Consider the following 26616-nt stretch of genomic DNA (forward strand, 5'->3'; position numbering starts at 1 on the left):
CACCATGTTCCCAGGCTAGTCTTGAAATCCTGACCTCAAGTGATCTGCCCATGTTAGCCTCCCAAAGCGCTGGTTAACAGCAGCATTTGATGCAAAGGGTCACTTTCTCTTCTTACAGTACTGTCTTCACTTGGTTTCTACGACACTTTCTAAGACACTCTCGGTCTCCTCCTAACTGTTGGGTCCACTTACTATACCTCTAAACATGGAAGTATTTCTAGATTCAATCCTTGACTATCTTTTTATAACAGTAATCATCAGCCCCATCAGACCCAATGCCTACTTTCTACAAGAAGTATTTTTTCAATACAAAAATTAGCTGGGCATGGTAGCATGCACCTGTCATCCCAGCTACTAGGTAGGCTGAGGCAGGAGAATTGCTTGAACCGGGGAGGCGGAGGTTGCAGTGAGCCAAGATCGCACCATTGCACTCCAGCCTGGGAGACAGAGCAAGATCCCGTCTAAAAAAAAAGTATTTTTTTTTCATGCTGCCTTTAAAGGGGCTTGCCATCTACAGTTATACAAGTGGTAGATGGGGGGCAAATTCTAGGTGCACTCTGTTGCCTAGTCATGCACTCTGGCAGGGGGCTACATCAACCCCAAAGAAGGGGTGCCTTTTCCTAATTCCTCCACTCGAGGGGGCCTCTTTTTCTTATTTGTACAGAGGCAGCTTATATGCTAGCAGCAGTTCTGTTCTGTACTATCAAGTGAAATTCATACAAAATATAGCCTACCTACACATGTAATTTTAAAATAAATATAATGCCTAAACTGTAGCATCAAGCAGACATAAATATAAAATAATTGATAATAAAAATATGCAAATGCTCAAGCACTTGTACACTAGAAAATCTCACAAAGTAGTCAGCTGCTTGAACCTGTGAACAGAGGCATGGATGTTGTCTCGGTGATTCAAGTGCAGCTTGCAGCGTTGTCAATGCTGTTCTAAAATAGTGAAAACTGTCAGTAAAACTCTAAACAAAAACAAGCATAGTCTTCCCTGAATTTACATGATAATTGTATTTTTGAAAAATGCAGTGTGAAGAGCAAAAAAAATTATGTTAAAAATTATAAGATAATTATAAATAGGTTTTTCACCTGAAATCCCTGGAATATAAGTAGTATAAGTATTAGCTATTGTTATCTTGTTTAACCCTGTTAATAATATTTAACCCATTTTAAAAATTATTTATTTATTTATTTTTGAGATAGAATTTCACTCACTCTGTCACCCAGGCTGGAGTACAGTGGCGTGATCTCAGCTCACTACAACCTCTGCCTCCTGGGCTCAAGCAATTCTCCTGCCTCAGCCTCCTGAGGAGCTGGCATTACAGGCATGCGTCACTACACTAGGCTAATTTTTGTATTTTTGTAGAGACGGGGTTTCACCATGTTGTCTAGGCTGGTCTCGAACTCCTGACCTCAAGTGATCTGCCTGCCTCAGCTTCCTAAAGTGTTGGGATTATAGGCGTGTGCCATGCACCAGGCCAATTTAACCCATTTTATGATAAGGAAATAGACAACATCCAGTAGACTCTTTGGTAATAGAGATCAATGGTTACCTACCCCAAACAGCCTACTGGTATTAGAATCCCTGATTCTCAGCAGGGCGTAGGGCCACCGGGACTGTAAGAATCCTTTTCCAGCCTCCACTGCAGCCAGTGTGGCCATGTGACCAGGTTCTGGTGAACATGCTATAAGGAAAAGAATTGTGCAGCAACTTGCAGGAAATTTCCTTTAAAGATAGCTGGTGCTTGCCCTTTTTTCCCTCCTTCCTCTATTTAACCCTTCGACTATGTATGTGGTAGTTAGAGCTCCATCTGGGATGATGAAAATGAGGGTCATAGCCTAAGAGGGCAGATCAAAAGCTAAGGGCAGTCAGGGTCTCTGAAGATTTCAAGGAGCAGAGCATCACCCCAGTATTGAACTATTCACCTTTACAGAAGAGGTCAATACACTTTCTTTTTGTTAGACAGTTCTTGTGTTACTACAAAGAAATATCTGAGACTGGGTAATTTATAAGAAAAGATGTTTAATTGGCTCATGGTCCTGCAGGCTGTACAAAAAGCACAGCGCTGGCATCAGCTTCTGGGGAGGCCTCAGGAAGCTTCCAACCATGGCAGAAGGCAAAGGCGGCACAGGACGGGGAGCAAGAGAGAGAGGACAGGGAGGTACCACACACTTTTAAACAACCAGATCTCGCAGGAACTCACTCAATATCATGAGAACAGCATCAAGCCATGAAGGATCTGCCCTTATGACCCAAACACCTCTCACTAAGCCCCATCTCCAACATTGGGGATTACATTTCAACATAAGATTTAGGGGGACAAATATCCAAACTGTATGATTCAACTGGTTTAAGCCATCATTAATTTGGGTCTTTGCTAATCATAGCTGAGCATAATCCCAGCCTAATTACCCTCTATAAATTATAGTTCCTTTCCTCAATCGTAACTAAATCTCCTTCCGTAAATAACAGCTCTATCTCTCATCTTAATCTTTTTGCTTTAATTTGCCTTAAAATCTACCAGCCTATCCTGTTTACTTCAGTAAGATTTTAATATACTGATAAATAATAGGTTCTTTCCTAAGAGTTAGTCACCATGCTTATGAACTTCTAACTCTTAAAATATTGACTATATAATGTTTTTATAAGACAGGTTTTTTTACTTTGAGTCACACACTTCTCAATTGATTTTTCTAGTATTGTGTATTTTATTAGATCAATTTGTGATATAATTCCTTTGCTCTTATTTCAGCCACCCATGAAATAGAAGAGATAGAATAGAAATGGAAGGCCACGCATGGTGGCTCATGCATGTAATCCTAGCACTTTGGGAAGCAGAGGTAGGCGGATCACCTGAGGTCAGGAGTTCGAGACCAGCCTAGCCAACATGGTGAAATCCCATCTCTACTAAAAATACAAAAATTAGCCGGGCGTGGTGGTGCATGCCCATAATCCCAGCTACTCAGGAGGCTGAGGCAGGAGAATTGCTTGAACCCAGGAGGCGATGGTTGCAGTGAGCCGAGATCATACCACTGCACTCCAGCCTAGGCAACAAAGCAAGACTGTCTAAAAAAAAAAAAAAAACAGAATAGAAATGGAAAGAGAAAAGGAAACTGGAAAAGAAGAAGAAGAATCGCCCTTCCTCACAATTTTCACATAATAAAGCTTGACTAACATTTTTTTATTTACTTGGAATACTAGTATACTGAAACAATTGGAGGGTGTCCAGAAAAAAATTAAAATTCTTTCCCTCTATATTTTTTCTTTTGTATTAGTTTTTATTAAAAACATCAATTTAAAGGGGATTTATAGTTTGCTTCCATCTATCCTTCATTTCTGAATAATTCTGTCTAAGAGTACAAGGTGGGGCTGAGCAAAGTGGGAATGGGGAGGTCAGAGCGCTCTGGAGCGGTGGCCCAGTTCAGGCTGTTAGAGTCAGGCAAGGCTGTCTTGCCGGGTTGGGTGGGAGGGGGGATGGCAGTGGGGATGGAAGTTTGACTACATGGAGGGGATTGATCAGATAAGTAAACAAATTGAGGATGAAGGGAGACAGTTTTCTAACTGTTGGGGAAGGGACTACAAATATGGAAACTGAAAAAACTAACATAAGCCATGTGGTGTTGAACTGGAATTTTCAAAAGAGATATTGAAACAAGTATGGATATGGTCGCATATGCATGCATGTATGTATGTATACACATGCGTACGTTCTCTAGTTTTGTCCAGTAAGAGAGCCTGGAAGCACCAACACCCCCCAACCAAGGAGCATGCCTATTGCCTAGACCAATCTTTAGTTTCCTAAATGCTATTCTCCACTAAAACAAAGCAGGGCTTTTTGGAGAATTGACTGATTCCAGGATTGGGACAGGGAACATCTTATTGGGACAGAAAATAAGGAAATGCTCAAAGAATGATGACAAATGTCAAAAGAACACAGAAGAAGCTTAATGGGGGCTCCCCCTGTAGAAATATGTGACAACTAAGGCAGAGAAATAACAATAGTAACAGATTATAAATTCATGTAATAAAATAGAAATTAATGAGTCCTTAAAATAAAGAGCATCAAAATAAATAACCATGACATGATTAACCCACTAAATAAAATAGAATCTGTGAGTCCATACTGACATAAATAAGTGGGAAAAGGAGAAAGCTTTTCTTACAGTGGAATGCCAACTGATGAATGGAGAAGAAATGATGGAGTCAGAAAATCACCGTTTGGCAGCCAGCACAAGTAACTGATTTAGCCCAGAAACACAGTGGATGCTAATATGCAGTAGGTGAAAGTTTGAGGAGGAATGCGCTAACTACATAGCCTCAAAGTACCTTCACAAAATACTTCTTAGTAACACAATTTTAAAAGGTAACTTTGTAATGAAGAAACCTGGCAGACAGTTCCCTACTCAAGAAGTTAAGGCTAATAGCACAAGTAAAGGAGCCAATAGAAATATAGGCTATCTAATAAGACGCAACGATAAGAACACAGCACTGCTTCAATGACATCCCTGCCAAAAAAAATGTATAACCTGAATGTAATCATGCGGAAAGATCAAATAAACTCAAATTGAGAGATGTCTGACAAAATAGCCTATAATCTTCAAAAGTGTCAAAGTAATGAAAGTCAGAAAAGATCTGGTTGAATGGAACTAAAGAGATAAGATAACTAAATGTAATGACTGATCCTGAATTGGATACTTTTGCTATAAAAGACATTAATGGGATAACACATAACTTGAATGACATCCGTGGATTAAATGGTAGTAACGTATTATTGTTAATATTCCCAATTTTGATTTTGTGTAGTGCTTATAAAGGAAAATTTCCTTGTGTCTTAGTCCATTTGTGCTGCTATAACAAAATACCAAAGACTGGGTAATTCATGAACAACAGAAGTTTATTTCTCATGGTTTTGGAGGCTGGAAAGTTCAAGATCAAGATGCCAGCAGGATTGGTGTCCACTGAGAGCTGCTCTCCGTTTCCAAGATGGCGCCCTATCACCGCATCCTCTAGAGAGAAGGAATGCTGTGTCCTCACATGGAAAAAGGGATGGAAAAGCAAGAGAGTGCTCCCTTCAGCCTTGAGCCTTTTTCCAAGGGTGCTAATCCCATTCACGAGAGTGGAATCCTCATGAATTAATCACTTTCCAAAGGCCACATCTCTTAAAACTGTTGCATCGGGGATTCATTTCAACATGAATTTTGGAGGGGACATCATCGTTTAAACCATAGCACCTTCTTCGTAAGAAATATACACCAAAGTATTTGGGTGTCATGAAGCATTATGTTGGCAACTTACTCTCAAATAGTTCAGGAATAACACCTTTTGTACTATGTCTGCAGCATTTCTTTAAGTTTGAAATTGTTTTAAAATAAACGCAAAAAATTACCTTCCCTTTCATATAAGTAACTAATTTATTCATTTTATAATGGCCAGGAAAGCATATGCAATTAACTTATTATAGGCAGAGGCCAAAAAAAGTCAATGTATCTGATTATCATTAGTGAGGTTTTCATTCTCTGAAAGTATCATGCACATCTAAATTGAGACTAGAAAGAGCAGTGATATGCTCAACGAAGGTAGCATCTTCGGTTGACCTCCCTATTTGGAAGAAGAGAAACAAGCATTAAGACTGCAGTTTCAAGGTGACATGGTTTGGCTGTGTCCCCACCCAAATCTCATCTTCAATTGTAGCTTCCATAATCCCCGTGTGTCCTGGGAGGGACCTGGTGGGAGGTAATTGAACCATGGGGCGGTTTATTCCCGTGCTGTTCTTGTGATAGTGAATAAGTCTCACAAGATCTGATGGTTTTATAAAGGTGAGTTCTCCTGCACATGCTCTCTTGCCTGCCTCCATGTAAGACATGACTTTGCTCCTCATTTGCCTTCCACCATGACTCTGAGGCCTCCCCAGCCATGTGAACCTGTGAGTCCATTAAGCCTCTTTCCTTTATAAATTACCCAGATTTGGGTAGGTCTTTATTAGCAGCGTGAGAACAGACTAACAAACAAGGTTTTCTTGCTTTTCTCACCTATAACTCCATTCTATAGCATGCCTATAGGATAATCTAGATCACAGTTGAGTTGGGTCATCATTTTGTTCAATTTGTTTATACATTCACTCAATGTTGGCAGAGTGAAATACTAACACAGATGTCACCCAATGTGTGAAGGGTTCAGGCCAAACAGTGCAGGCGGAACTCTACAAGCAGAAGGGTCAGCAGCAGGATTGGCATTTCATGGACACACATGTGTGGGCTCAGAATAGCTAGACACTCCAAAGGTTGTGCTCCAGAACAGAAATCTTGCCAGCTCCTTCCTCCTGAGAAGAGCCTTGCATGAGGAGGGAAAACGATCTGAGCTCAGAGGAATTGCACACCAGTGCTGGGAATGCCAGTTGTCCAGGACTGTTAGCATTTAGAACCCCTGTAGAGGGAAGAGGGAGCCATCAAGCCTAGCCAGCTTGTTGCCAAGCCATCCAGAGATAGCCTCGGGGGTCATCCAACAGACACTCCTGTTTTTCCCACCACACTCAGTTCTGGTGTATCCATAAACAATTAGTGAACTTTTATGTACCTGGCACTTAAATAACTCACAGTAAGATACCAAGTACATGTCCCAAATACTATAATAAAGACTGGTCTGTAATAAGTACTACATGAGTAGTCCAAGTATTAACTACAGAGGAGTTTTTTAGGCCTTCTCATATTTGACCCCCAGATTTGACCCCCAGATTAAATATCACCTCCTCAGAAAAGACTTCTCTGACTTCCAGAGGAAGGCCAAAACACTAAATACATTTGCTGAGTTACTGATTTCTTTTGAACATTTCATCACACAGCAGTGTCACTACAGTCATTTTGCTGCTGCTGTTTTCCCCCAGGGGTTTATCAGGTCAGCTCAGTTGAATATGAACTTCGAGTGTATTTCATACCCTAGGATACTCACCACTGTTTGTAGGTGGACTTTCCATTAAAAACAATTTGCTGTCTTCTCTGTTTTTACAAACTGGAGCTTTGCCTCTATCCTTGCCACTGACAGTGAAACCACTACTGTGAACAGTCTGAAAACCTGTTTTCAGTTTTTTTGTACATTTGTCATTTGGCAAATTGGTCTATAGGCAAATTTGGGCAAATGAGGCTTCCCTGACTTAAGTCGGTATGGATTTCCACTTAACCATTTCTCTATCTCCTGGGGAGTACTCTCAAATAGTTGTCAGTGTCAGCACATTTATTCAGTGTTAGCACATGGTGACACTGAATAAATATTTGTGGAATTAATAAATGAACATCCTGGGCAACATGGTGAAACCCGGCATCTGCAAAAATAAAAAATAATATATAGATACACATATATATACACATACATATATGCGTATGTATATATCTATATATATACACAAATACTATAATAAAGGATGGTCTGTAATAAGTACTATGTTAGTAGTCCGAGTATTAATTATAGAGGAGTTTTTTAGGCCTTCTCATATTTGACAAGTTTATAGTGTGTGTGTGTGTGTGTGTGTGTGTGTGTGTGTGTGTGTATATATATATAAATGCTGGGTGAGGTGGTGCATGCCTGTAGTCACAGCTACTGGAGAGGCTGAGGTGGGAGGATCACTTGAACCTCCCACCTCAGGAGAGTGAGGCTGCAGACAGGCACATCACACCACTGCACTCCAACATGGGCGACAGAGCGAGACCTTGTCTCAATAAAATGAATGAATGAAAGGCTCAAGAAAGAAAGAATCGCTTTTACTGCTTAAAATCTATTACTAATTTAATCCCTCCAAATGATAGGAAGTAGACAGCATAGTCAGTCCCACTTTACAAATAAAGAACCCACAACCAGAAAGCCCATGGTCATTGAGCTAGGAAATGAAAGAGTCAGAATTTGAACTCGGGCAACAATAGTAATAAATGAAGAAACAACTTAATGTCCAATAAGTAGGGTATAATATCTAAGTATATGATAGATACTATACAGTCATGAAAAGTGTTGCTACTGGGGTCAGGCATGGTGGCTCACATCTGTAATCCCAGCACTTTGGGTGACGGAGGTGGGCAGATCACTTGAGCTCAGGAGTTCAAGATCATCTCGGGCAACATGGTGAAACCTCATCTCTACCAAAAATACAAAAAAATTAGCTGGGTGTGGTAGCACATGCCTGAGTTCCCAGCTACTGACTGAGGATGCTGAGGTGGGAGGATCGCTTGAACCCAGGAGTCAGAGGTTGCAGTAAGCCGAGATTGTGCCACTGCACTCCAGCCTGGGCAATGGAGGGAAATCCTACCTAAAAAAAAAAAAAAAGCTACTGAAACATTCCTAAGAATGAGAAAATGTTTATGCTATAATGTTAAGTAAAAATAAGATACAAATTGTGCATTACTACAACTATATTAAAATATATACAAATTTATGTGCAGAGAAAAGATTTTTAAAATGTTAACAGTGGCATTTTAGCATTGGAATTACAGTTGCTAAATACCCCAGGATAGAGAAAGGTGATAAATTAATAAATCTTGATAAGAGTATCAGTATGTAGTGGAAACAGAATGAGTGAAAATAGATGGCATAGATGGCATGTAAGAGGGCAAGTAAAAATATAAAAAGTAACCTAATTATTAGTATTTTTTTCTGAGTGTGGCAGAGACAAGGCTGTTCACATTGCCTTTTCTTCCTGGACAGACTACATTTTCCAGCTTTCCCTGGAGTCAGGTGAAGTCATGTGACTGTGTTCTAGCCAACAGAATGTGAAGACTAATTTGTGCTGCATTAGGCCTGACCCACAAAAGTCTCCTGTGGATGACCCTGTCTCTACGTTCTTGCCCCTTCTGTCTTGATGCAGATGAGCAAGGTGACCTTAGAAGCCACGTGGTGAAAGGAGACTTGGTCCTGGGTCGCCATATGGAGGAGAGCCACATGCTGAGCAGGAATACCCTTTTTGGACTTTGCATAAGTGAAAAATAAGTGTCTATTTGTAACACTGTAGAGACTTCAACTAAGATATTGAGCAATATCCTCTACTAGTGTAAAAGAGAAAAGTAAGTAAACAATATATGTATAAAGCAATAAGCTGGATTACCACAGAAATACAAAAACATCTAAATATGCTCACCACTCTCAAATATCTTACAGTGAAGTTGGAGGGTATATACACAAATGAAGATGACAGTTCTCAAAGATGTAGCCAATAAGTGCCAAATTAATGATGCAGACAACACATGCTTCTAAATCAATCAGGATTCCCTTACCACAGGAAGAAAAGACATAAAAGGGGCCAGTTCCATAACAAGAGGGTTAGCTAGAATACACAGTAAAAGGAAACTGCCAGTTTCATTTCAAATGACTGTGAGTAGGAATTGTTAGACCTAAAAAAAGTTTCAAAAGACACATTCATAGAACACAAAGCACTTGGTAAATTTAGTAATAGATAAAATTACAGACTCCAGTACACTGCCTGCCTCCATAAAAGCAAATAATTCCTTTTTTTTTTTTTTTTTAAGATGGAGTCTTGCTCTTGTCACCCAGGCTGGAGTGCAATGGCTGACTGCAGCCTCTGCCTCCTGGGTTCAAGTGATCCTCCTACCTCAGCCTCCCAAGTAGCTGCAATTACAGGCGCCCACCACCACGCTCAGCTAATTTTTGTATTTTTTAGTAGAGACAGGGTTTCACCATGTTGGCCAGGCCGGTCTTGAACTTCTGACCTCAGGTGATCCACCTGCCTCAGCCTCCCAAAGTGTTGGGATGACAGGCGTGAGCCACTGCACCCGGTCAATAATTCCACTTACAATGCTCTACTGTTCAGTTTATTCCATTCTTTTAAGTGTGGATACCCTGATTCCCCTTGGTTTTTTGGGTTTTTTTTTTTTTTGGCATATTTATATATATATAAAATGTTTGAACTTTTGCAAATTTTTAAAGTCCAAGTCTCTCAATTCAGTTATTCATTAATTTATTCATTCCAGAAATTTGCCATCATGTGCCGGGGAACCAATTATGTGCTAGTAAATGACTAGTAATAGCAACAAAGGAGTTAATGAACAAAAGACCTTTTTCTCTAAAAGAGAGTGTAGTTAGTGTTGAAACAGGTGGGTAGAGCCCATGTGACAGAACAATTAGTGATCTGGGGAAGTCAGAGAAAGCTTCAGATATGAATTGCCCATTTGAGCAGGCATGGAGATTAGATGAGGAGGCATTTTTCAGGCAAAGCAAACGGGGAGGGATTTCTAGGTGGTGAGAATATCTTGTGTGAGTATGTGGAGTTGTGAGAAAAAGCATGGCCGGCGGTGCAAGGGCCAGCTTTGCGGTTCGTGGGACGGAAGGGAAAGAGATGAAGGAGTTTGTTTTAGGCTGCTAGTCATGGGTAACCAACAAAGGTTGGTGAGCATCCAACTAATATGTTCAGGTCTTCGGTTTGTTTTGAAGAAGAGGAGGTCAGATAGCTCTGGCAACAGGGTAATATATGAGGAAGTAGAATAAGCTTTAATTTTAAAAATTGGATTCAATGGAGACATTTGAGGGGTGAAGGAGGTAGGGGGAGACTGTATGGCACAGGATACTACGGGGAAAATTCCATGAGGTTTTGTTTTGTTTCCTTTAGTGTTTTGAGAACAGAGAAGTCCTATTTGTACTGATTAACTTTTAAGTGCTTATGTGGCAAACAGAAATCCTACTCCAGATTCACCACTGCCACCCTCTGGAACCACGGCAAAAAACAGAACAGTGTTTAAAGTCAGTATTGAATGCTGATAATCTACTTGAGTGGTTTCCAGCCATTTCATCCATGGACTTCTTTTATTACCTAGTCTCCCCCACAGATTGAATCTATGATTTACAAAACTCAAAGGTATCATTTATTTAAAATTTGTTAAATTTATTTAAAATGTATTAAATTAGCCGGGTGTGGTGGCATGTGCCTATAATCCCAGCTATTCGGGAGGCTGAACCAGGAGAATTGCTTGAACCAGGAGACGGAGGTTGCAGTGAGCCGAGGTTGCACCACTGCACTCCAGCCTGGGTGACAGAGCGAGACTCCATCTCAAAACAAACAAATAAAGTTGTGAACATGTTTTGGAATTATATAGAGGTGGTGGTTGCAATAACATTGTGAATGTACTACATGCCACTCAATTGTATACTTTGAAATGGTTAATAAAGTATGTGAATTTCATAATTAAAAGTTTTTTTAAAAATGCATAGTGAAAAGTCTCATCATTGTCTGCCCTCAGTGTAGTTCCCACTACATCCATAGGTAATCTGTGTTCTTAGTATCTTCAGAGCCCTCCAGTATATCTATGCACATACACAGAAATGGATAGCTTGTTATCCCCTGCCCTCTCTTTTTACACAGATGCAGCATATTTTGTAAGTTATTCTGTGCTTTGTCTTTCTCAGCAATTTATCGTAGAGATCTTTCTGTGGCCTTGACACTCTTGAACACTGCAGGCCACTTTGTTCCTCAATGTGGTTTGTCTGATATTTCCTGATTACTAGATTCAGGTTATGTGGCTTTGGTAAGAATACCACAGAATGCATCTTCTCTTTGTATCTTATCATGTGGCACTTGATTTTGATTTTTCAATTGCTAATGATCGTTGTTTGATCATTGGATTGTAATAAGATAGTGTCTACCAGTTACTATAGTGAAGAAGACTGGAATTAGCCAATGTTAGAAGGAATCCTGGTTCCTTTAGTGGGGAGCGGTTTCTAGAAACTAAAACCTGAGCATTAAGTATGCTCATTGGTATAGGTTGATTCCTTTGATTAGTGCCCTTGTAACAAATTTCCCTTCCTGCCACTGTCCCCTCCCCTGCATTTCTTCTTCATTCCATTCAGGTTCTGACACGGTGCGCCAGGTCATTCTGCATGGACATCCTCCTCGCTTCCTTTAGGCTCTGACACTCCACAGCAGGCCACCCTCTTCCCTGCAGTGTGGACACCCTCTTTACCCCACTCAGGCTCCAACACTCCCTGTCAGGCCACCCTCTGGGGATGCTTCATTCTACTTGGGCTCCAATGGTTGGTGCTGGGCTGCCCCTCACCACGTGTGACCACCATCCTCACCTCCTCAGGCACCAACTTCCCATTTTGCCCGCCCTCCTATGTAGATACCTTCCTCCTCCTACTCAGGCTCTGACACCCCACACTGGCTGCTCTCTTATGTGGATGCTCTCCTCCCTCCATTTGGACCACTGTGACTACCCCATACCCCAGCACAGGTGCATACTTTGCTCACTCCATCTAATGGTTTTAAAACCATATCTTCAGGAAGGATAGAGGAACAACCTTGTATTAACTCCTAACATCCACTACCACTCTGGAAGAAAGAAACAACTTTCCCTGTGTCATGGGAAAATAAGCTTAGTGAGGGCGGGTAACAAGTTCCCACTAGTAAGTACTGGGGGCAGGATTCAAACTCAAGACTCAAATCTGGCCTCTAGAACCAGCATTATCAACCATTATGTTGCCAATCATATAAAACAATCATATAATGTGCTATTAAATATACTGTTTTTATTATCTTCTGCTACCGATATACTGCCTTCTGTTTTTGAGACAGAGTCCCATTCTGTCGCCCAGGCTGGAGTGCAGTGGTGCCATCTCAGCTCACTGCAACCTCTGCCTCCTGGATTCAAGCGATCCTTGTGCCTCAGCCTTCTGAGTAGCTGGAATTACAGGCGTGCGCTACCATGCTTGGTTAATTTTTGTACTTTTAGTAGAGACGAGGTTTAGTAGAGATGGAGGTTTCACCATGTTGGCCAGGCTGGTCTTGAACTCCTGGACTCAAGTGATCCACCCACCTCAGCCTCCCAAAGTGCTAGGATTACAGGCATGAACCACACTGCCCGGCCTATACTGCTTTTTTAATATAACTCAATATATATGAACAAATTGTAGGCATCCACTTATTTTCTATCTCATCTGTTTCCCAGGTCCTTGATTGCTAGTTCCCTCCAGCTCCCTCTGCATTTAATGACTAATAAATGTGGTTTCCGGTCTGGACTAATCTCTTATATCTTGAGTTATCAGGTGAAGTAATTTTCTGGTCCATAAAGGGATTGGTCTCCCCATAAATATATAAGGTGCTACTTTTACATTGGTTTTACATTACTTAAACCAAAGCTCTAGGGGATAGACTTTGATTGATTATAAATGTAGAACAACCATTTATCGAACATTGACTACTGACCAGATAGTGTACTGCTTTGCATATATTATCTCATTTAATGTTCTTCATTTAATGTTAACCCTGTGAGAGTCAGGAGAGAAGCACAACTTTAGATAGCAAGGAGTAAACCTGCTATCTCTCCACAGGTGCCAAAAGGAGACAATGAGACTCAACGGATCAGAACAAGACAGTTTATTACACACAGCAAACAGCAGAAGCATCGTCATAGCTGTGTCAGCCTCCCTTGCCCCCCAAGTCCCAAGAGGTGAAGTGATAGACCTAGACAGATAGATGTCAGGCACACAGTGGATTCCAGCACAGCTGAGGAATCAGAGCCAACGGCCCAGAACTTTTTGAGCAAGCAGCAGTTTAGCAAGCAGTAAACAAGTAGTCCCATATTAGTAATTAGTGTTAGTTATTAGTAGGTCACATTGACCTACTCACGTGCCTATGTACCTTGCTACAGAAACTATTCAGTATCAGGAGATGGATAAATACCACAAATATTGTATCCTAATAGCAGCCTTATAAGATGGGTATTGATCTGGGCATGGTGGTATACACCTGTAATCCCAGCCACTTGGGAGACTGAGACAGGAGGACTGCTTGAGCCCAGGAGTTTGAGACCAGCCTGGGCAACATAAGTAGAGCCCACCTGATTAAAAAAAAATTTTTTTTTTTTTTTTTTTTTTTGAGACGGAGTCTCGCTCTGTCACCCAGGCTGGAGTGCGGTGGCCGGATCTCTGCTCACTGCAAGCTCCGCCTCCCGGGTTTACGCCATTCTCCTGGCTCAGCCTCCCGAGTAGCTGGGACTACAGGCGCTCGCCACCTCGCCCGGCTAGTTTTTTGTACTTTTTAGTAGAGACGGGGTTTCACCGTGTTAGCCAGGATGGTCTCGATCTCCTGACCTCGTGATCCGCCCGTCTCGGCCTCCCACAGTGCTGGGATTACAGGCTTGAGCCACCGCGCCCGGCCAAAAAAAAATTTTTTTAAGATGGGTACTATCATGATCATCCTCTTTATTGATGAGGAGATTGAAGCAGAGATAACCTGCACATGGCAAAGACAGGATTTGAACTCAGACAGTCGTGGCTCCTAACCACAATACCAAGTTTCCTTTGTTGGGGTTCAGAAAATGATACCCCAAAGCATGGTGCTTTGACATACCAATACTTTGTACTAAAGCAGCAGCCTCACAACTAGGGTCTGTCTCTGACCTTCTCCCACCCCCTATCTCTTGCCCCTCCTCCTCTCCTGAAGCACAGGAAGAGACTTTTCTCTGAAGTTCCCTTATCTACTTAAATATCCAATCCACTGAAGAGGAAAACAATTGTCTTCAGTCTTCTTACTGAAATTTCATTAACCAAGGAAAATTAAACTCATATCACAGAGGAAAAGACTGAAAATCAAACACCGTACCTACAGCCCAGATGAACTTTGTCCCAGACTATTGTCTGTTCTATGGACCCATTCATCTCATAAAAATCATTACTCTTCTAAAATTGCTTACATCCTGCATTCCCTTCTCCCCTATGAATAAGGGTATATAAACTTCTAGACCTTATTGGGTCTAGCGCTACTAGAATTGGGCATTCAGCTTCCTGTGATGCTCCCCTACGCATAAATCAATTACGCTGTGCTTTTTCTCCTTGTAATTGGTCTATCGTCTATTTCTCAGACTCAAATATCAAACCTCAAGAGGTGAGAGGGGGGTTCTTATGTTCCTACACCTTTGAGGTATGATTGTCTCTCTACAGTGGTACAATGGGCTTTGAACCACCAAAAAGATTTTAATTCTAATCTAGGTTCAGTGTTTGTATGATCCAAGGAAGCTCATATATTTTTTAATCTTAACTTCTTCGCTAGACAGAATACCGTATCTCTCAGGTTTGACAAAAATATATACAAAAAGCTTCCACCAGACAGAAAGCACTCAAATCTTGGATTTTTCCTCCTTTAAACCTATTCCGACCATACCTGTAGCTGATTCTGGCCATAATAAAAAAAAATAATAAGATGTTGGAATTATGAGAATAAACAAAATAAAAAGAAGAACTCATCAATTTCAAAAGTAACTTCGTAAATGCTATCCCTCTTCATCCTGCATTAATATTTGTATTTCTATATATTTGTTTATTTGTACTCTACTTAACCACATTTTTGGGAGCGGCAGCGTGGTATAAAGGAAAAATCTTAGGCTTTGGAGCCATTTTACCTTCCACATGGTTGACAAAAATACATAATCTCTCTGAAGCTGTCTCCTCATCTCTAAAATGGGGATTATAATAATATCTACCTTGAAGTACTGTGAGGATTTAAATTAGACAAATTACATAATAAAATATCCTGGCATAACATGAAAGGCATTCAATACATATTGGTCCCCTTCTTCTCAAAGAGGTTTTAAAGTTCCACAAGGGCAGACATTACACATTCATTTTACTCACCTCAGTAAATATTTCTAAATCATTTCATAAATTCCTTTTTAGATGATTGTATACCACTGGAACTTTTGTGTTATAGGATAAATAATGGTAGAACTCACCAAACTGTTCATCCTAATTAACAATTAGGGGTCATTTTCTTCATATGTGCTCAAAATGTATTCTATCTCATCTTTGAAAAATATAAAGCCTGTTATTTCCCCTATATTTGAACCAATTATTCTGATGAATATTCTGTGGAGCTATATGCCAACATGGCAATATATATATTTGCTTTTAAAATAGTAATGCCTTATAACCTAGGAATTGTATTTTTAAGAATTTATGGTAAAGAATCAAAAATACACTCGAAGATTCATGTAAAAGTATATTCAGTGCAGACTGTTTATAACAGGAGGAAAAATGAAAATAATAGAATAATATGTTATCACAGATGCAAAATACAAAGTATAATGAAGATATTAAGCCACCCACACTTTAGAAGAGTATATTTAGTCATATGAGAATTTGCTCAATATAAAGTGAAGAAAACAAGTTACAAAACTGTGTGTAGGCCGGGTGTGGTGGCTCACACCTGTAATCCTAGCACTTTGGTAGGCTGAGGTGGGTGGATTGCCTGAGCTCAGGAGTTCAAGATCAGCCTGGGCAAAGTGGTAAGACCCCATACCTACTAAAAATAAATTTTAAAAAATTAGCAAAACATTAGCTGGACGTGATGCTGCATGCCTGTAGTCCCAGCTACTTGGGAGGCTGAGACACGAGAATTGCTTGAATCTGGGAGGCGGAGGTTGCAGTGAGCTAAGGTCGCACCACTTAACTCCAGCCTGGGTGAAAGAGTGAGACTCTGTCTCCAAAACAACAACAACAACAACAAAACAAAAAACAAACAGCAAAAAAACTGTACAGCTGTTGTAAAAAAAAAAAAAGTACATATGTTACAATAAAAGTTAACAGTTTTCTTTGATTGGTGGGATTACTAGTGATTTTAGGTTTACTGTTTAGAACTTCCATATTTTCCAAAATTTTGCATAATATTTATAATTAGAAAAATATCAATGACTTATGCCCACTTAATTTTAGTAAGGTATTTAAGATTAAAATTTAATATGGGCCAGGAATGGTGGTTCGCACCTGTAATCCCAGCACTTTCGGAGGCCAAGGTGGGTGCACAGCTGGAGCCCAGGAGTTTGAGACCAGCCTGGACAACAAAGCAAGACCCTATCTCTACAAAAAGAAATTTAAAAATTACCTGGGTGTGGTAGCACATGCCTATGGTCCCAGCTACTCGGGAGGTTGAAGTGGGAGGACCTCTTGAGTCCAAGAGGTCAAGGCTTCAGTAAGCCAAGATCACACGTCTGCAGTCCAGCCTGGGTGACAGAATGAGACTGTCTCGAAAAAAAAAAAAAAAAATTTAACATGAAGAGAAAAACCAAACTTAAATGCACAATCTTTACATAATGTGTTTATTGTAGTATTTTGCTTCACTTCACTGAGAAAACAGCTAAAGAGTCAGGCTTCTCAAGTACATATTGAGTCTTTGAAAGGCAGCTTCATGAAGTAGAAAAAGCAGAGTTTTGAAACCCAGGTATGTGGTCCTGAGCAGGTTATGAGGCAGAAGAATAGCGGCTGGAGGCAGGGAACCTAAGGCCCATTCATGCTGACTGGGTATCAGAGGCTACTCCCATTTCAACCCCTCCTTTTTCTGCGTGGCAGTTGAAAAATGAAAGTACCTCTTATTGGTCCCCTCCTGCAACCAATCGGACCGGTTGTGGGCCAATGGGAAACCTCTAGAGGGCATTCAAACCCCAGAAAATTCTGTGACCAATGCTCTTGAGCCGCTTGCACCAGGCGGTGCCCACCCTGTGGAGTGTACTTTCATTTAAAATAAATCTCTGCTTTCGCTGCCTTGCTTTGTTTGTGCGTTTTGTCCAATTCTTTGTTGAAAACGGCAAGAACTCGGACAGCTACCCTCAACTGGTAACAGTTACCTGCTGGGCCTGCTTCCTCATCTCTAAAACGGGGCTGTCACCCCGAATCAGACGGTAAGGTAAGATTTCCACAATTGTTGAAAGAGCCTGACACATAGTAGGAACTCAAAGTCTGCACAAAGACTTAAAGTTCATGAAACAATATACAAACTAAGGGAGAAATCCACTTAAGTTTAGGGTGAATAAATCTAATAACTGTTTGGTAAAAACTACACTGACAATGACTGTCTTGTCAGTGTTCAACACTTATGTGAAACACTGAGCTTTTACAAGGCCAAGCCCCGTTTTAGGTTAAATTCTCGCAACCACGCTGAGGATGGTTCCGTTTTTAAAGCCGCGTTCCTGCCGTGGAAACAGTGGCCCTGAGGGTTAAGACACTGCCCAACACCGGCTGCGCCTGATAGACGCAGGTTCCGAATGCAGGCCCTCTCCAAAGTCTTGCCCACTGCTCCACAGTGCCTCAACAACCAACATTTCATCCTCAACCTCAAATCCATCTCTTCAGGGCCGCAAAAAAGCGTTACTTCCCAAAGGGCGTGTTCTCCAAGAACTGCATTTAGCATTTCAGATCAGAGTGAGCCGAACTCACTAGGATTACGACAAAAACCAGTGAGATTCAGATAACACCGTTACGTCGAAAGTTTTAATCCGTGACAGCGGAAATATTGCTTACGCCCTTAGGTAATTTCAAATGCACGTAAGAAGGCCGTGCCAGTCTCTGCTGGCGATGCAAAAGAAAGATGGGGCCGGCGGGGTCGTGGGGGGTGGGGGGACATGACATCATATCCCAGACACAACCTGACCTCGTTTAAAATAAATTCTGTATCCGACTCCCTTCGGTGCGTTTCACCGCCCCTAGTCTTGTCTGGCTACCCCCGAAGTCCTTTAAAAGGGGTTGAAATGGGTGTTGCAGAAGAGAGAATACTCAGGTAGAAACGGCCTGCGGCAGAGGCGCCCCCAAATCATGGAACCTGTTGGAAGAGTGAGGAAGGAACTCTGGGATCCTGAACATTCTCACGGGTGTAAAAAGACAAAGTAAAATCCCCATTAACCAAGTTGGGGAGAAGTCACATCCGTTACACAGCCTCTCCCAGACCGCACATTTACAACACCGGCCTGCCTCCAGTCCTTGGCTGCCTCACCTTGCTCCTCAGAGCGGGTTTCCCAAGACCCGCGCGCAGCCGGCCAGGCGCAAACTCAAGCCGCTGCTGGTTGCCAGGAGATACTGGTCCAACCATCTCCTCCAATCAGCGCGCATCTCTTTTCGTCCAATCACAGAGGCAGGAAGGGCCGTGGTGGGAGGTGAAAGGTCACACTCCTGTTTGGCGGCCATTTTTCTTGAAATTCAGCGGCTCGGGACCTGGGGTACCTGCTGTAGTCACGAGGGACAAGCGGCAGCCTGGTCGGCAGTGAGTAGCCTGCAATATTCGGCCGTGGTTACGATGGTAAGGAGAACGAGAACGGCGGGAGAAGCGGGGAGAAAGAGAAGGAGGGAGACCACCTCGCGGGGCCTAGTGGTTGCTTCGCGCGTTTCCCATTCATCCGCGTGAGGCGCCGCGCACCCGGTCGCCAGCTTCTTTCACTCTGCTTTTAGGATTTCTGAGGCGCGTGCTCCTCCCGATGCCTTTCTTTTTCTAGGAGTACCCGTGCCTTCTCCTCTTTGTTTGAATCCGGGCTTGGGATATTCTTGTTTGTGGCTACAGGGTCGGGGTAAAACTCAAAGAGAATTTGCACTTCCCACTTAACCACACTCCAAAATTCACTTTCATTGCATGAAAGTAATGATACGGCCATGCTCTAGTTTAACTCAGTTGGTTGGGGAAGACAGACAGTCAAAAAATAACAAATATGCAATTGCAAGTAATAAGTGCTAAGAAGAATGCAGACAGGAGGCTGTGAGGGTGCGCGTTAGACATTTAGAGGCTTAGTCAGAGATGGCCTCCCTAGGAGGTGGAATTTAACCTGAAGCCTAAGTGTCATGAAATAGACCCTTTAAAGAGCAGGAGGAGGAGTGTACCGAGCACAGGGAATAGGCGCATAAGACCTGCGGCCGGAAAGAAAGCTTGGTCAGTTGGAGAAATTGACAAAAAGGTACAGCCACTTGCAGGAAGAGTGGTTACGAGATGGTGTCGGAGGAGCAGGCGTTGGACAGGACCTCTTAGGCTGTATTGGGAGGTTTTGATTGTACTCCAAATCAATTGAAAATGATTGAGTTGGAAGCCATTGAATCATTTTAAGCAGAAATATGACAATTTGATGTGCACTTTAAAAAATCATGTTGCTGTGGTGGATAATAAATTGGAGAATGAAAACTGGAGACCCATTAGGTTATTGGAGTAATCGCCGTATCAAGTCACTCCGAATATGTTTATGTTAGAGGGGGTTAGTAGCCAAGTTTCTTAGTTCTGTTCTTTCTTTGACTGGTGAGTGAGCAGAAAAAGGCAAAAACCGAATTCACTGGAGATGTTAATGGTTTGCTGAACAAACTTTAAGTGATTTCTATAAGAGGCAGTGCTAGTGACAAAGTCATTTAGGACCTAGCCCTAGCTTCCACAGTTAAAGACTGTCAAGCGTCATCTGCCCTCTGCTTCCTTCTGTAGTCTTATATTTGGGACTTTGACTGACAATGCTGAATTGTATGTCCCCAAAATCACCTTGTTGCTTCACTCTTCCCTCCTTTTACATAAGTAGCTAGCCTTGCCTGGAACAGGATTTTTTCCCGCTCTGGAAATAAATTCTCATTCTTTAAAACTGAGGTTAACTTATTTCAGGCAACCTTTCCTTTTTTCCCTGGATTGCTTCGGTACCCTTGTGCCTAGTATATCTCCTCTTATTATGTTGCAATATGCAGTATAATTATTTGTATGTGAGGAGCCCCCCTCCCCATCTCCAACTTCTTGACAGGGACTCTGTTATTTATTTATGACAAGGTCTTGCTCTGTTCCCTAGTAGCCGGGACTACAGGTGTGCACCACCACATCTGACTATTTTTGGTAGAGAAGGTGGTCTCACTATGTTGCCTGGGCTGGTCTTGAAATTCTGGCCTCAAGTGATCCCCCTGCCTTGGCCTTCCAGAATGCTGGAATTACAGATATGAGCCACCCTTTCTGGCCCGCATTTTTTTTTTTTAAAGTGCCTTTATCTTTGTTTCTTTAGAGCTCAGAACAGTAAGTGATGTATGTAGTCGGTGTTATCTTAAGTGAATAGTGAGTATTTTGTTTTGATGGGTTAAAGGTGATACTGACTAACTGGATATTTAAATTTCCCTGGTACTCTCCAATAAATAAAAGTGAAAATTGTGTACTAAAATAATGAGTCAAGAGTTTTCTTCATTTGCATACCACAAAATATTGGTATTTAGTAGAAGAGAGTTGGTGGTGGGAGGAAAAATAATTAATTGGATCCTTTTTTGTTCTTTGTGCAGAGTTTACCCCTCAATCCCAAACCTTTCCTCAATGGACTAACAGGAAAGCCAGTGATGGTGAAACTTAAGTGGGGAATGGAGTACAAGGGCTATCTGGTATCTGTAGATGGCTACATGAACATGCAGGTAAGCTAAAGAGCTGTAAAGGTCATAACATTGCATTTAGTTTGCTTCACCTTATTGCTCAAAGGTTTAGTCTGACTAATAAGAATACATACAATTAAATTGACAAATGTACGGCAAAATTAAAAAATAAAGTCAAAGCCAGGGAGGATACTATGATATACTAGGTACAAGACATGGACTTAAACCAGAATTCAGCCACAGATTTTATTCCTAGTAGTTAAAGTAAGAAGAGCTCAGACATTTAATTCATAATAATACTGTAAGGGAAACACACTACTTTGCTGGAGAAAACAAAACATTTCTCATCATTTAGCCCTGAAAGAAAGTTTTCAAGTGAAATTCATGAGTCTTTTAATGAATGATGCTAAAGGCACAACACCAAAGTTATTGAGGAAATTCATTCCTTCAGGGGAAAGACACATCTGCCGAAGAAATTGAACTGACTGTATGTCTGTCAAATGAGTTTCTGTAAATGATTCAGCCATGTGTTTTGGTGGGGGTTTTTTTGTAATTAATTTTCTTTTTATTGTGGTAAAATATACATTACAATTTTGCCACTCTAACCATTTTTAAGTGTATAATTCAGTGGCACTAAATACCTTAACATTGTTCTACAGCCATTACCATTATCCATTTCCAGAACTTTTTTATCATCCAAAAGTGACATTTTTTGCCCATTAAACAGTAATTTTCCATTAAACAATAATTTTACAATTAAACTTTAAACAATAAGTTTCCATTGCTTCCTTCACCTAGCTAACCCATGGTAACCACTATTCTACATGTCTGTGAATTTGACCATGCATAATACCTCATACAGATGGAATCGTGTATTTATCCTTTTGTGTCTGGCTTGTTTGACATAGCGTAGTGTATTATTCAAGGTTCATCCATGTTGTAGCATGTGTCAGAACTTCCTTTTTATGACTGAATAATATTCCATTGTATGGATATACCACATTCTAATCTGTTTGCCTCTTGGTGGACACTGGGTTGCTTCCCTCTTTGGACTGTAGTAAGTAATGCTGCTGTGAACACGGATATACAAATGTCTGTTCAAGTCCCTGCTTTCAGCTCTTTGGGGTATATACCCAGAAGTGGAATTACTGGATTACTGGTAATTCCAAGTTTAATTTTTAAGGAGACCAAGCGTGGTGGCTCATGCCTGTAATCCCAGCACTTTGTGAGGCTGAGGTAGCAGATTGCTTGAGCCCAGGAGTTTGAGATTAGCCTGGGCAAGATAGCAAAACTGCATCTCTACAAAAAAAATACAAAAATTAGCTAGGCATGGTGGTATGGGCACCTGTATTCCCAGCTACTCAGGAAGTTGAGGTGGGAGGATCACCTGAGCGTGGGGAGGTTGAAGCTGCAGTGAACCGTGATCACATCACTGCACTCTAGTCTGGATAACAGAATAAGACCCTGTCTCAAAAAACAAAAAAAAATTTTTTTTTCCTTTTGAATAACTGTCACGCTATTTTCCACAGCAGCTACGTGGTTTTCCATACCCACCAGCAATGCACAAGGGTTCCAGTTTCTCCACATCCTCACCAACACTTGTTATTTTCTATGGGTGTTTATAAAATAGTTATTCTAATGGGTGTGAAGTGGTATCTTATTGTGGGTTTGATTTGCATTTTCCTAATGGCTAATGATGTTGAGCACCTTTTCATGTGTTTATTGGCCATTCGTTTATCTTTGGAGAAATGCCTGTTAATGTCTTTTGCATATTTAAAAAATTAGTTTGGGGTTGTTGTTTTTTAATAGTAGTAGTTTCCCGCCAGGTTTTTAAAGGCTATCAAGACAGGTGGTCAATCCAATCATGAATCCAAGGATTCCATACTTGTTAGCAGAGTACTCAAAGGAGTACTTATGTAGGCAGAGAGCTATGATTTTCCTTAACTTAGGCAATTACCACCTGAGCACATGACACTAAGGTCCCCAAAACATAGTTTGAGTTCGGACAATTCCCTAAATAGGAATCATTTACCAAGACCATAGAAAAATCTGGGAAGTATATGAATTGTGATTAAAATATTCTGGAATTAGTGGTGATAGTTGCACAAGGTTGCACAGGTTTTTAAATATACTAAAAACCACTGAATTGTACACTTTAAAAGGGTGAATTTTATGCTATGGAAATTAACATCTCAGTAATAAAAGATTTACCACTTAATAATTGTTTTAGAATTAATATAGCTTGCTAGTGACCCTGCCAGAGTTAAAAAGTGTCTAAGTAACCAACCACTTTGAGTAGTCAACCATATTGATACCAGTGTTTGAATTTGTTCACTCAGCAAATATTTATTGATTCCCATTATGTGCTTGGCACTGTGAATATAGCATTGAACAAAACAAAATCCCTGCCCTCAAGAGTTTATGTTTTAGTGGTGGGAGGTGGTAATATAATGTGATAATAGGTGTGATAGATGCCATGCATGAAGAAAAAGAGAATAGAGAGACAGTATGTGCAATATTATATAGGATAGCCACTCTGAGGAAGCGAATTCTGGAAGATACCAGAATTAGTGTACAACTCAGGTGAGTGTCTGGGGAAAAGCATCCCAGTTTGAGGGAATAGCAAGTACAAAGGCCCTGTGGTGGAAGCATGCTTGGTATGTTCAAAGCACAGCAAAAAGGCCAGAGCAGATTGAGTTAAGGGACAAATGACAAAGTTAGGTTAGAATGGTGGCCATAGAGAGCCTGTTAAGTGATGGTGAAGACTGAATTTAATACATGATAGAAAGTATGTGGAGCATTATTGTGTAATTTAGAAACCAGTTAAATGTCGTAATTACCTTTTACAAAAAATTAGTTGCTCTTAATACATTATTTCTTATAGCCGTTACATACAAACTAATTGTCTCAACAACTTCATATATTTCAGACAAAACTATCATCTGGATAATGAAGATTACTTTTTGTTTTCTATAAGAGAGGGAGTAACATCCAGTAGTAGTGTTCATTAACATGTTTTTCATGCCTTATGTCACATCCTATTTTGATCCTTATTGTTAAGCCGTGTTTTTCTTTTCCTTTTCCACATGCCTAGTTGTGAAGGAAACCTCCCTCTCTCCCTTCACTCCTGTTAGTGTCGTCGCTGAGTCCCAGGTGGCATTGATTGTGATTTTTCTTTTAATTACAAGTAAAGATTGTTACCTATATGTAGAAGGAAAGCTAAACATTTTGATATAAAATTAGAAATAATAGGGTTCAACAAAATAACTGTAAAAGTCACTGTTAACTATTTAACTTTCACTTAAGAACTTGTTTTTCCCTGTTTATTGGTACATAATTTTAAAAAATTTTCTTATTCAGGCCCAGATGTGGTAGCTCATGCCTGTAATCCCAGCACCTTGGGAGGCCAAGGCAGGAGGATCACTTGAAGGCAGAAATTCAAGACCAGCTTGGGCAGTATAGCAAGATCTCATCTCTACAAAAAAAAAAAATTGTTTTGAAGTAGCCAGACTTTGTGGCACATGCTTTTAGGCCTAGCTACTCAGGAGGTTGAGGCAGGAGGAGCCCAGGAGTTGAAGGTTTTGCTCAGCTATGATTGTGCCACTGCATTCCAGCCTGGGCAACAGAGGGAGACCCTGTTTCTTAAAAGACAGGAAAAGAAGAAAATTCTAACTCAGTTATCTGCTTTGGTTGCTGACTAATATAAAAGTATTTGGCATGCTGGCCATAGCTTTTGTATACCCATTTGGACACCTCAATATGATTTATGTTTTACTCTGAGAAAACTTAACGTCTGGTTCTTTAGAATGAATTTTCAGAAAACTTTTTAATCACAATTTATTCATAGAGACTGCCTTCTTCCACACACTGTTTTGATATCTAATGGAAAGAAATATTACATAACCTGGGAGATTCAGAGGCTTATGTTGAGACAAACTTTATTATATATTTGTTCTATATCCATGAATATTAATTTTATTGAAGGTTTATATGAAACCAAAAGTACTACAGTAGTAATAGAAAGCTCATCCTCTGTTTATTAATTATAGATAAATTTGAGTTGTTGGTATAGGAAGGTCATAGTAAGTTCTCTCACCAGTATTAGCTGTATTGTAATATTTTCCTCCTGTGTGATTATACTAATTTATTTCTTTTTATTGAAAGCTTGCAAATACAGAAGAATACATAGATGGAGCTTTGTCTGGACATCTGGGTGAAGTTTTAATAAGGTAACGAACAGCAGTGGTATATGTAAGGAGTTACTGGTGAGCATTAGGAATACCTGTTCTAAATATATTAGTGCCTCAATTTTGGAAGTACTTTAAAAAAAAAATTACTATTATAATACTTTACAATTAGACTTCAAAAGTCTTTGAAATTGTTAAACTTGTCAAAGGTAAGTTTTCAAATGTTTTAGAACTGGCCAAAAGATTTTTCTAGTGTTAAATTTTCTGGCTCTTAGCTATAACCTTTTACAGTGGCAACCTTTTGCAGTGGCCTTCATTGCAAGAACTTAGTTTTGAATTTTAGTTGGGTCTGGCTGTTTGTAAGGATTTTTGTTATATTGATTCTCTGTACTAGCTTCAAAGCTTCAAATTCTGGTAATTGTTTCCTTTGGAAAATCATAAAGGTGTCATTTTAACAACCATATGGTGGAAAATAAGTGCAATGTGCTTTTCAACAAGTCTATGTAAAACTCTTTTTAAAAACAAATATATTAAAAAATTTTTTAAGACAAGAATATTGTAAATATAGCATTCAGTATTTTCATAATAAAAATACAGTAATTCAGATCATTCTGGTTGGAACAACAAAATGGACTTTTTCTATTTACAGGTGTAATAATGTCCTTTATATCAGAGGTGTGGAAGAAGAGGAAGAAGATGGGGAAATGAGAGAATAGCATCTTTTGTTGGGGATTTTTTTTTATATATATATTTCTAGACAATAAAGATTTGTTTGTTTTTCAACTTGACTTGCGAACTATTTGTATTCAGATATTTACAAGCAAAGCTCAAATGTTGAACCAGTTGGGAAAGATTACTCACAGAACTAATGCTTTAAAAGCCACCGAATTTCATTTAAGTTGCTTTTCTTTTGTAAGCTCAATACTCTTTTTTTTTTTCCCCCATAAAGGATAATTATATGCTTTAGATATTTTTATGAAGGTGAATTTCAGACCTTTTCTTGTAAAATTATCTATTAGCTGCGACCTTTTAAATGCAACGTTTTCAAGTTATTTTTGAGCCACTTTTAACATGTATAAAATTAAACATTTTCTTGGCATTAATAATATTCTGTCTTATTTTACTTAGTCAATAAATTACATGTTAATTCGGTGTCAGTATAAGCTAAATGCACATATTGTAGCTAAAACTGAAACATCCTCTAAAAATTAAAATGATTGTACAGACAGGGCACAACAGAAATTGGGAACTGACATTCAGGCTAAGGGCATATGATTTGTTTACTAAGGAGAAAAAAGTTCTTTGAACAAA

At 40.2% G+C, this 26616-nt stretch overlaps 1 protein-coding gene and 1 long non-coding RNA gene across 4 annotated transcripts in view; one reads left to right on the forward strand and one right to left on the reverse strand.

The window, feature by feature from the left end:
* Window positions 1–18809, reverse strand: part of LOC107126773 (uncharacterized) — a 64631-nt gene extending 45822 nt beyond the window's left edge. Inside the window, exons 1-2 of the long non-coding RNA XR_010579542.2 lie at window positions 18753–18809; window positions 16872–17007 (exon numbers count right to left, since the gene is read on the reverse strand). This is a non-coding gene — a long non-coding RNA (uncharacterized lncRNA). The remainder of the gene's footprint in view (window positions 1–16871; window positions 17008–18752) is intronic.
* A 121-nt stretch (window positions 18810–18930) lies between these two features.
* On the forward strand, window positions 18931–26093 carry SNRPF (small nuclear ribonucleoprotein polypeptide F). Of its 3 annotated transcripts, none has more exons than XM_045365747.3 (4): window positions 18931–19055; window positions 21035–21160; window positions 25283–25383; window positions 25955–26093. In XM_045365747.3, the coding sequence occupies exons 1-3, from the start codon at window positions 19053–19055 to the stop codon at window positions 25349–25351; spliced, it is 198 nt and encodes a 65-aa protein (XP_045221682.1). In that variant the 5' UTR covers window positions 18931–19052; the 3' UTR covers window positions 25352–25383; window positions 25955–26093. The 3 variants fall into 3 exon arrangements, with proteins under 3 accessions (XP_045221682.1, XP_005571964.1, XP_065380743.1); XM_005571907.5 differs by having other exon boundaries at window positions 25283–25347; XM_065524671.2 differs by lacking the exons at window positions 25283–25383; window positions 25955–26093 and adding an exon at window positions 21570–22437.
* The last annotated feature ends 523 nt before the right edge of the window (window positions 26094–26616 follow it).

Source organism: Macaca fascicularis, chromosome 11, assembly GCF_037993035.2.
Source record: "Macaca fascicularis isolate 582-1 chromosome 11, T2T-MFA8v1.1".
Lineage (NCBI taxonomy): Eukaryota > Metazoa > Chordata > Mammalia > Primates > Cercopithecidae > Macaca > Macaca fascicularis.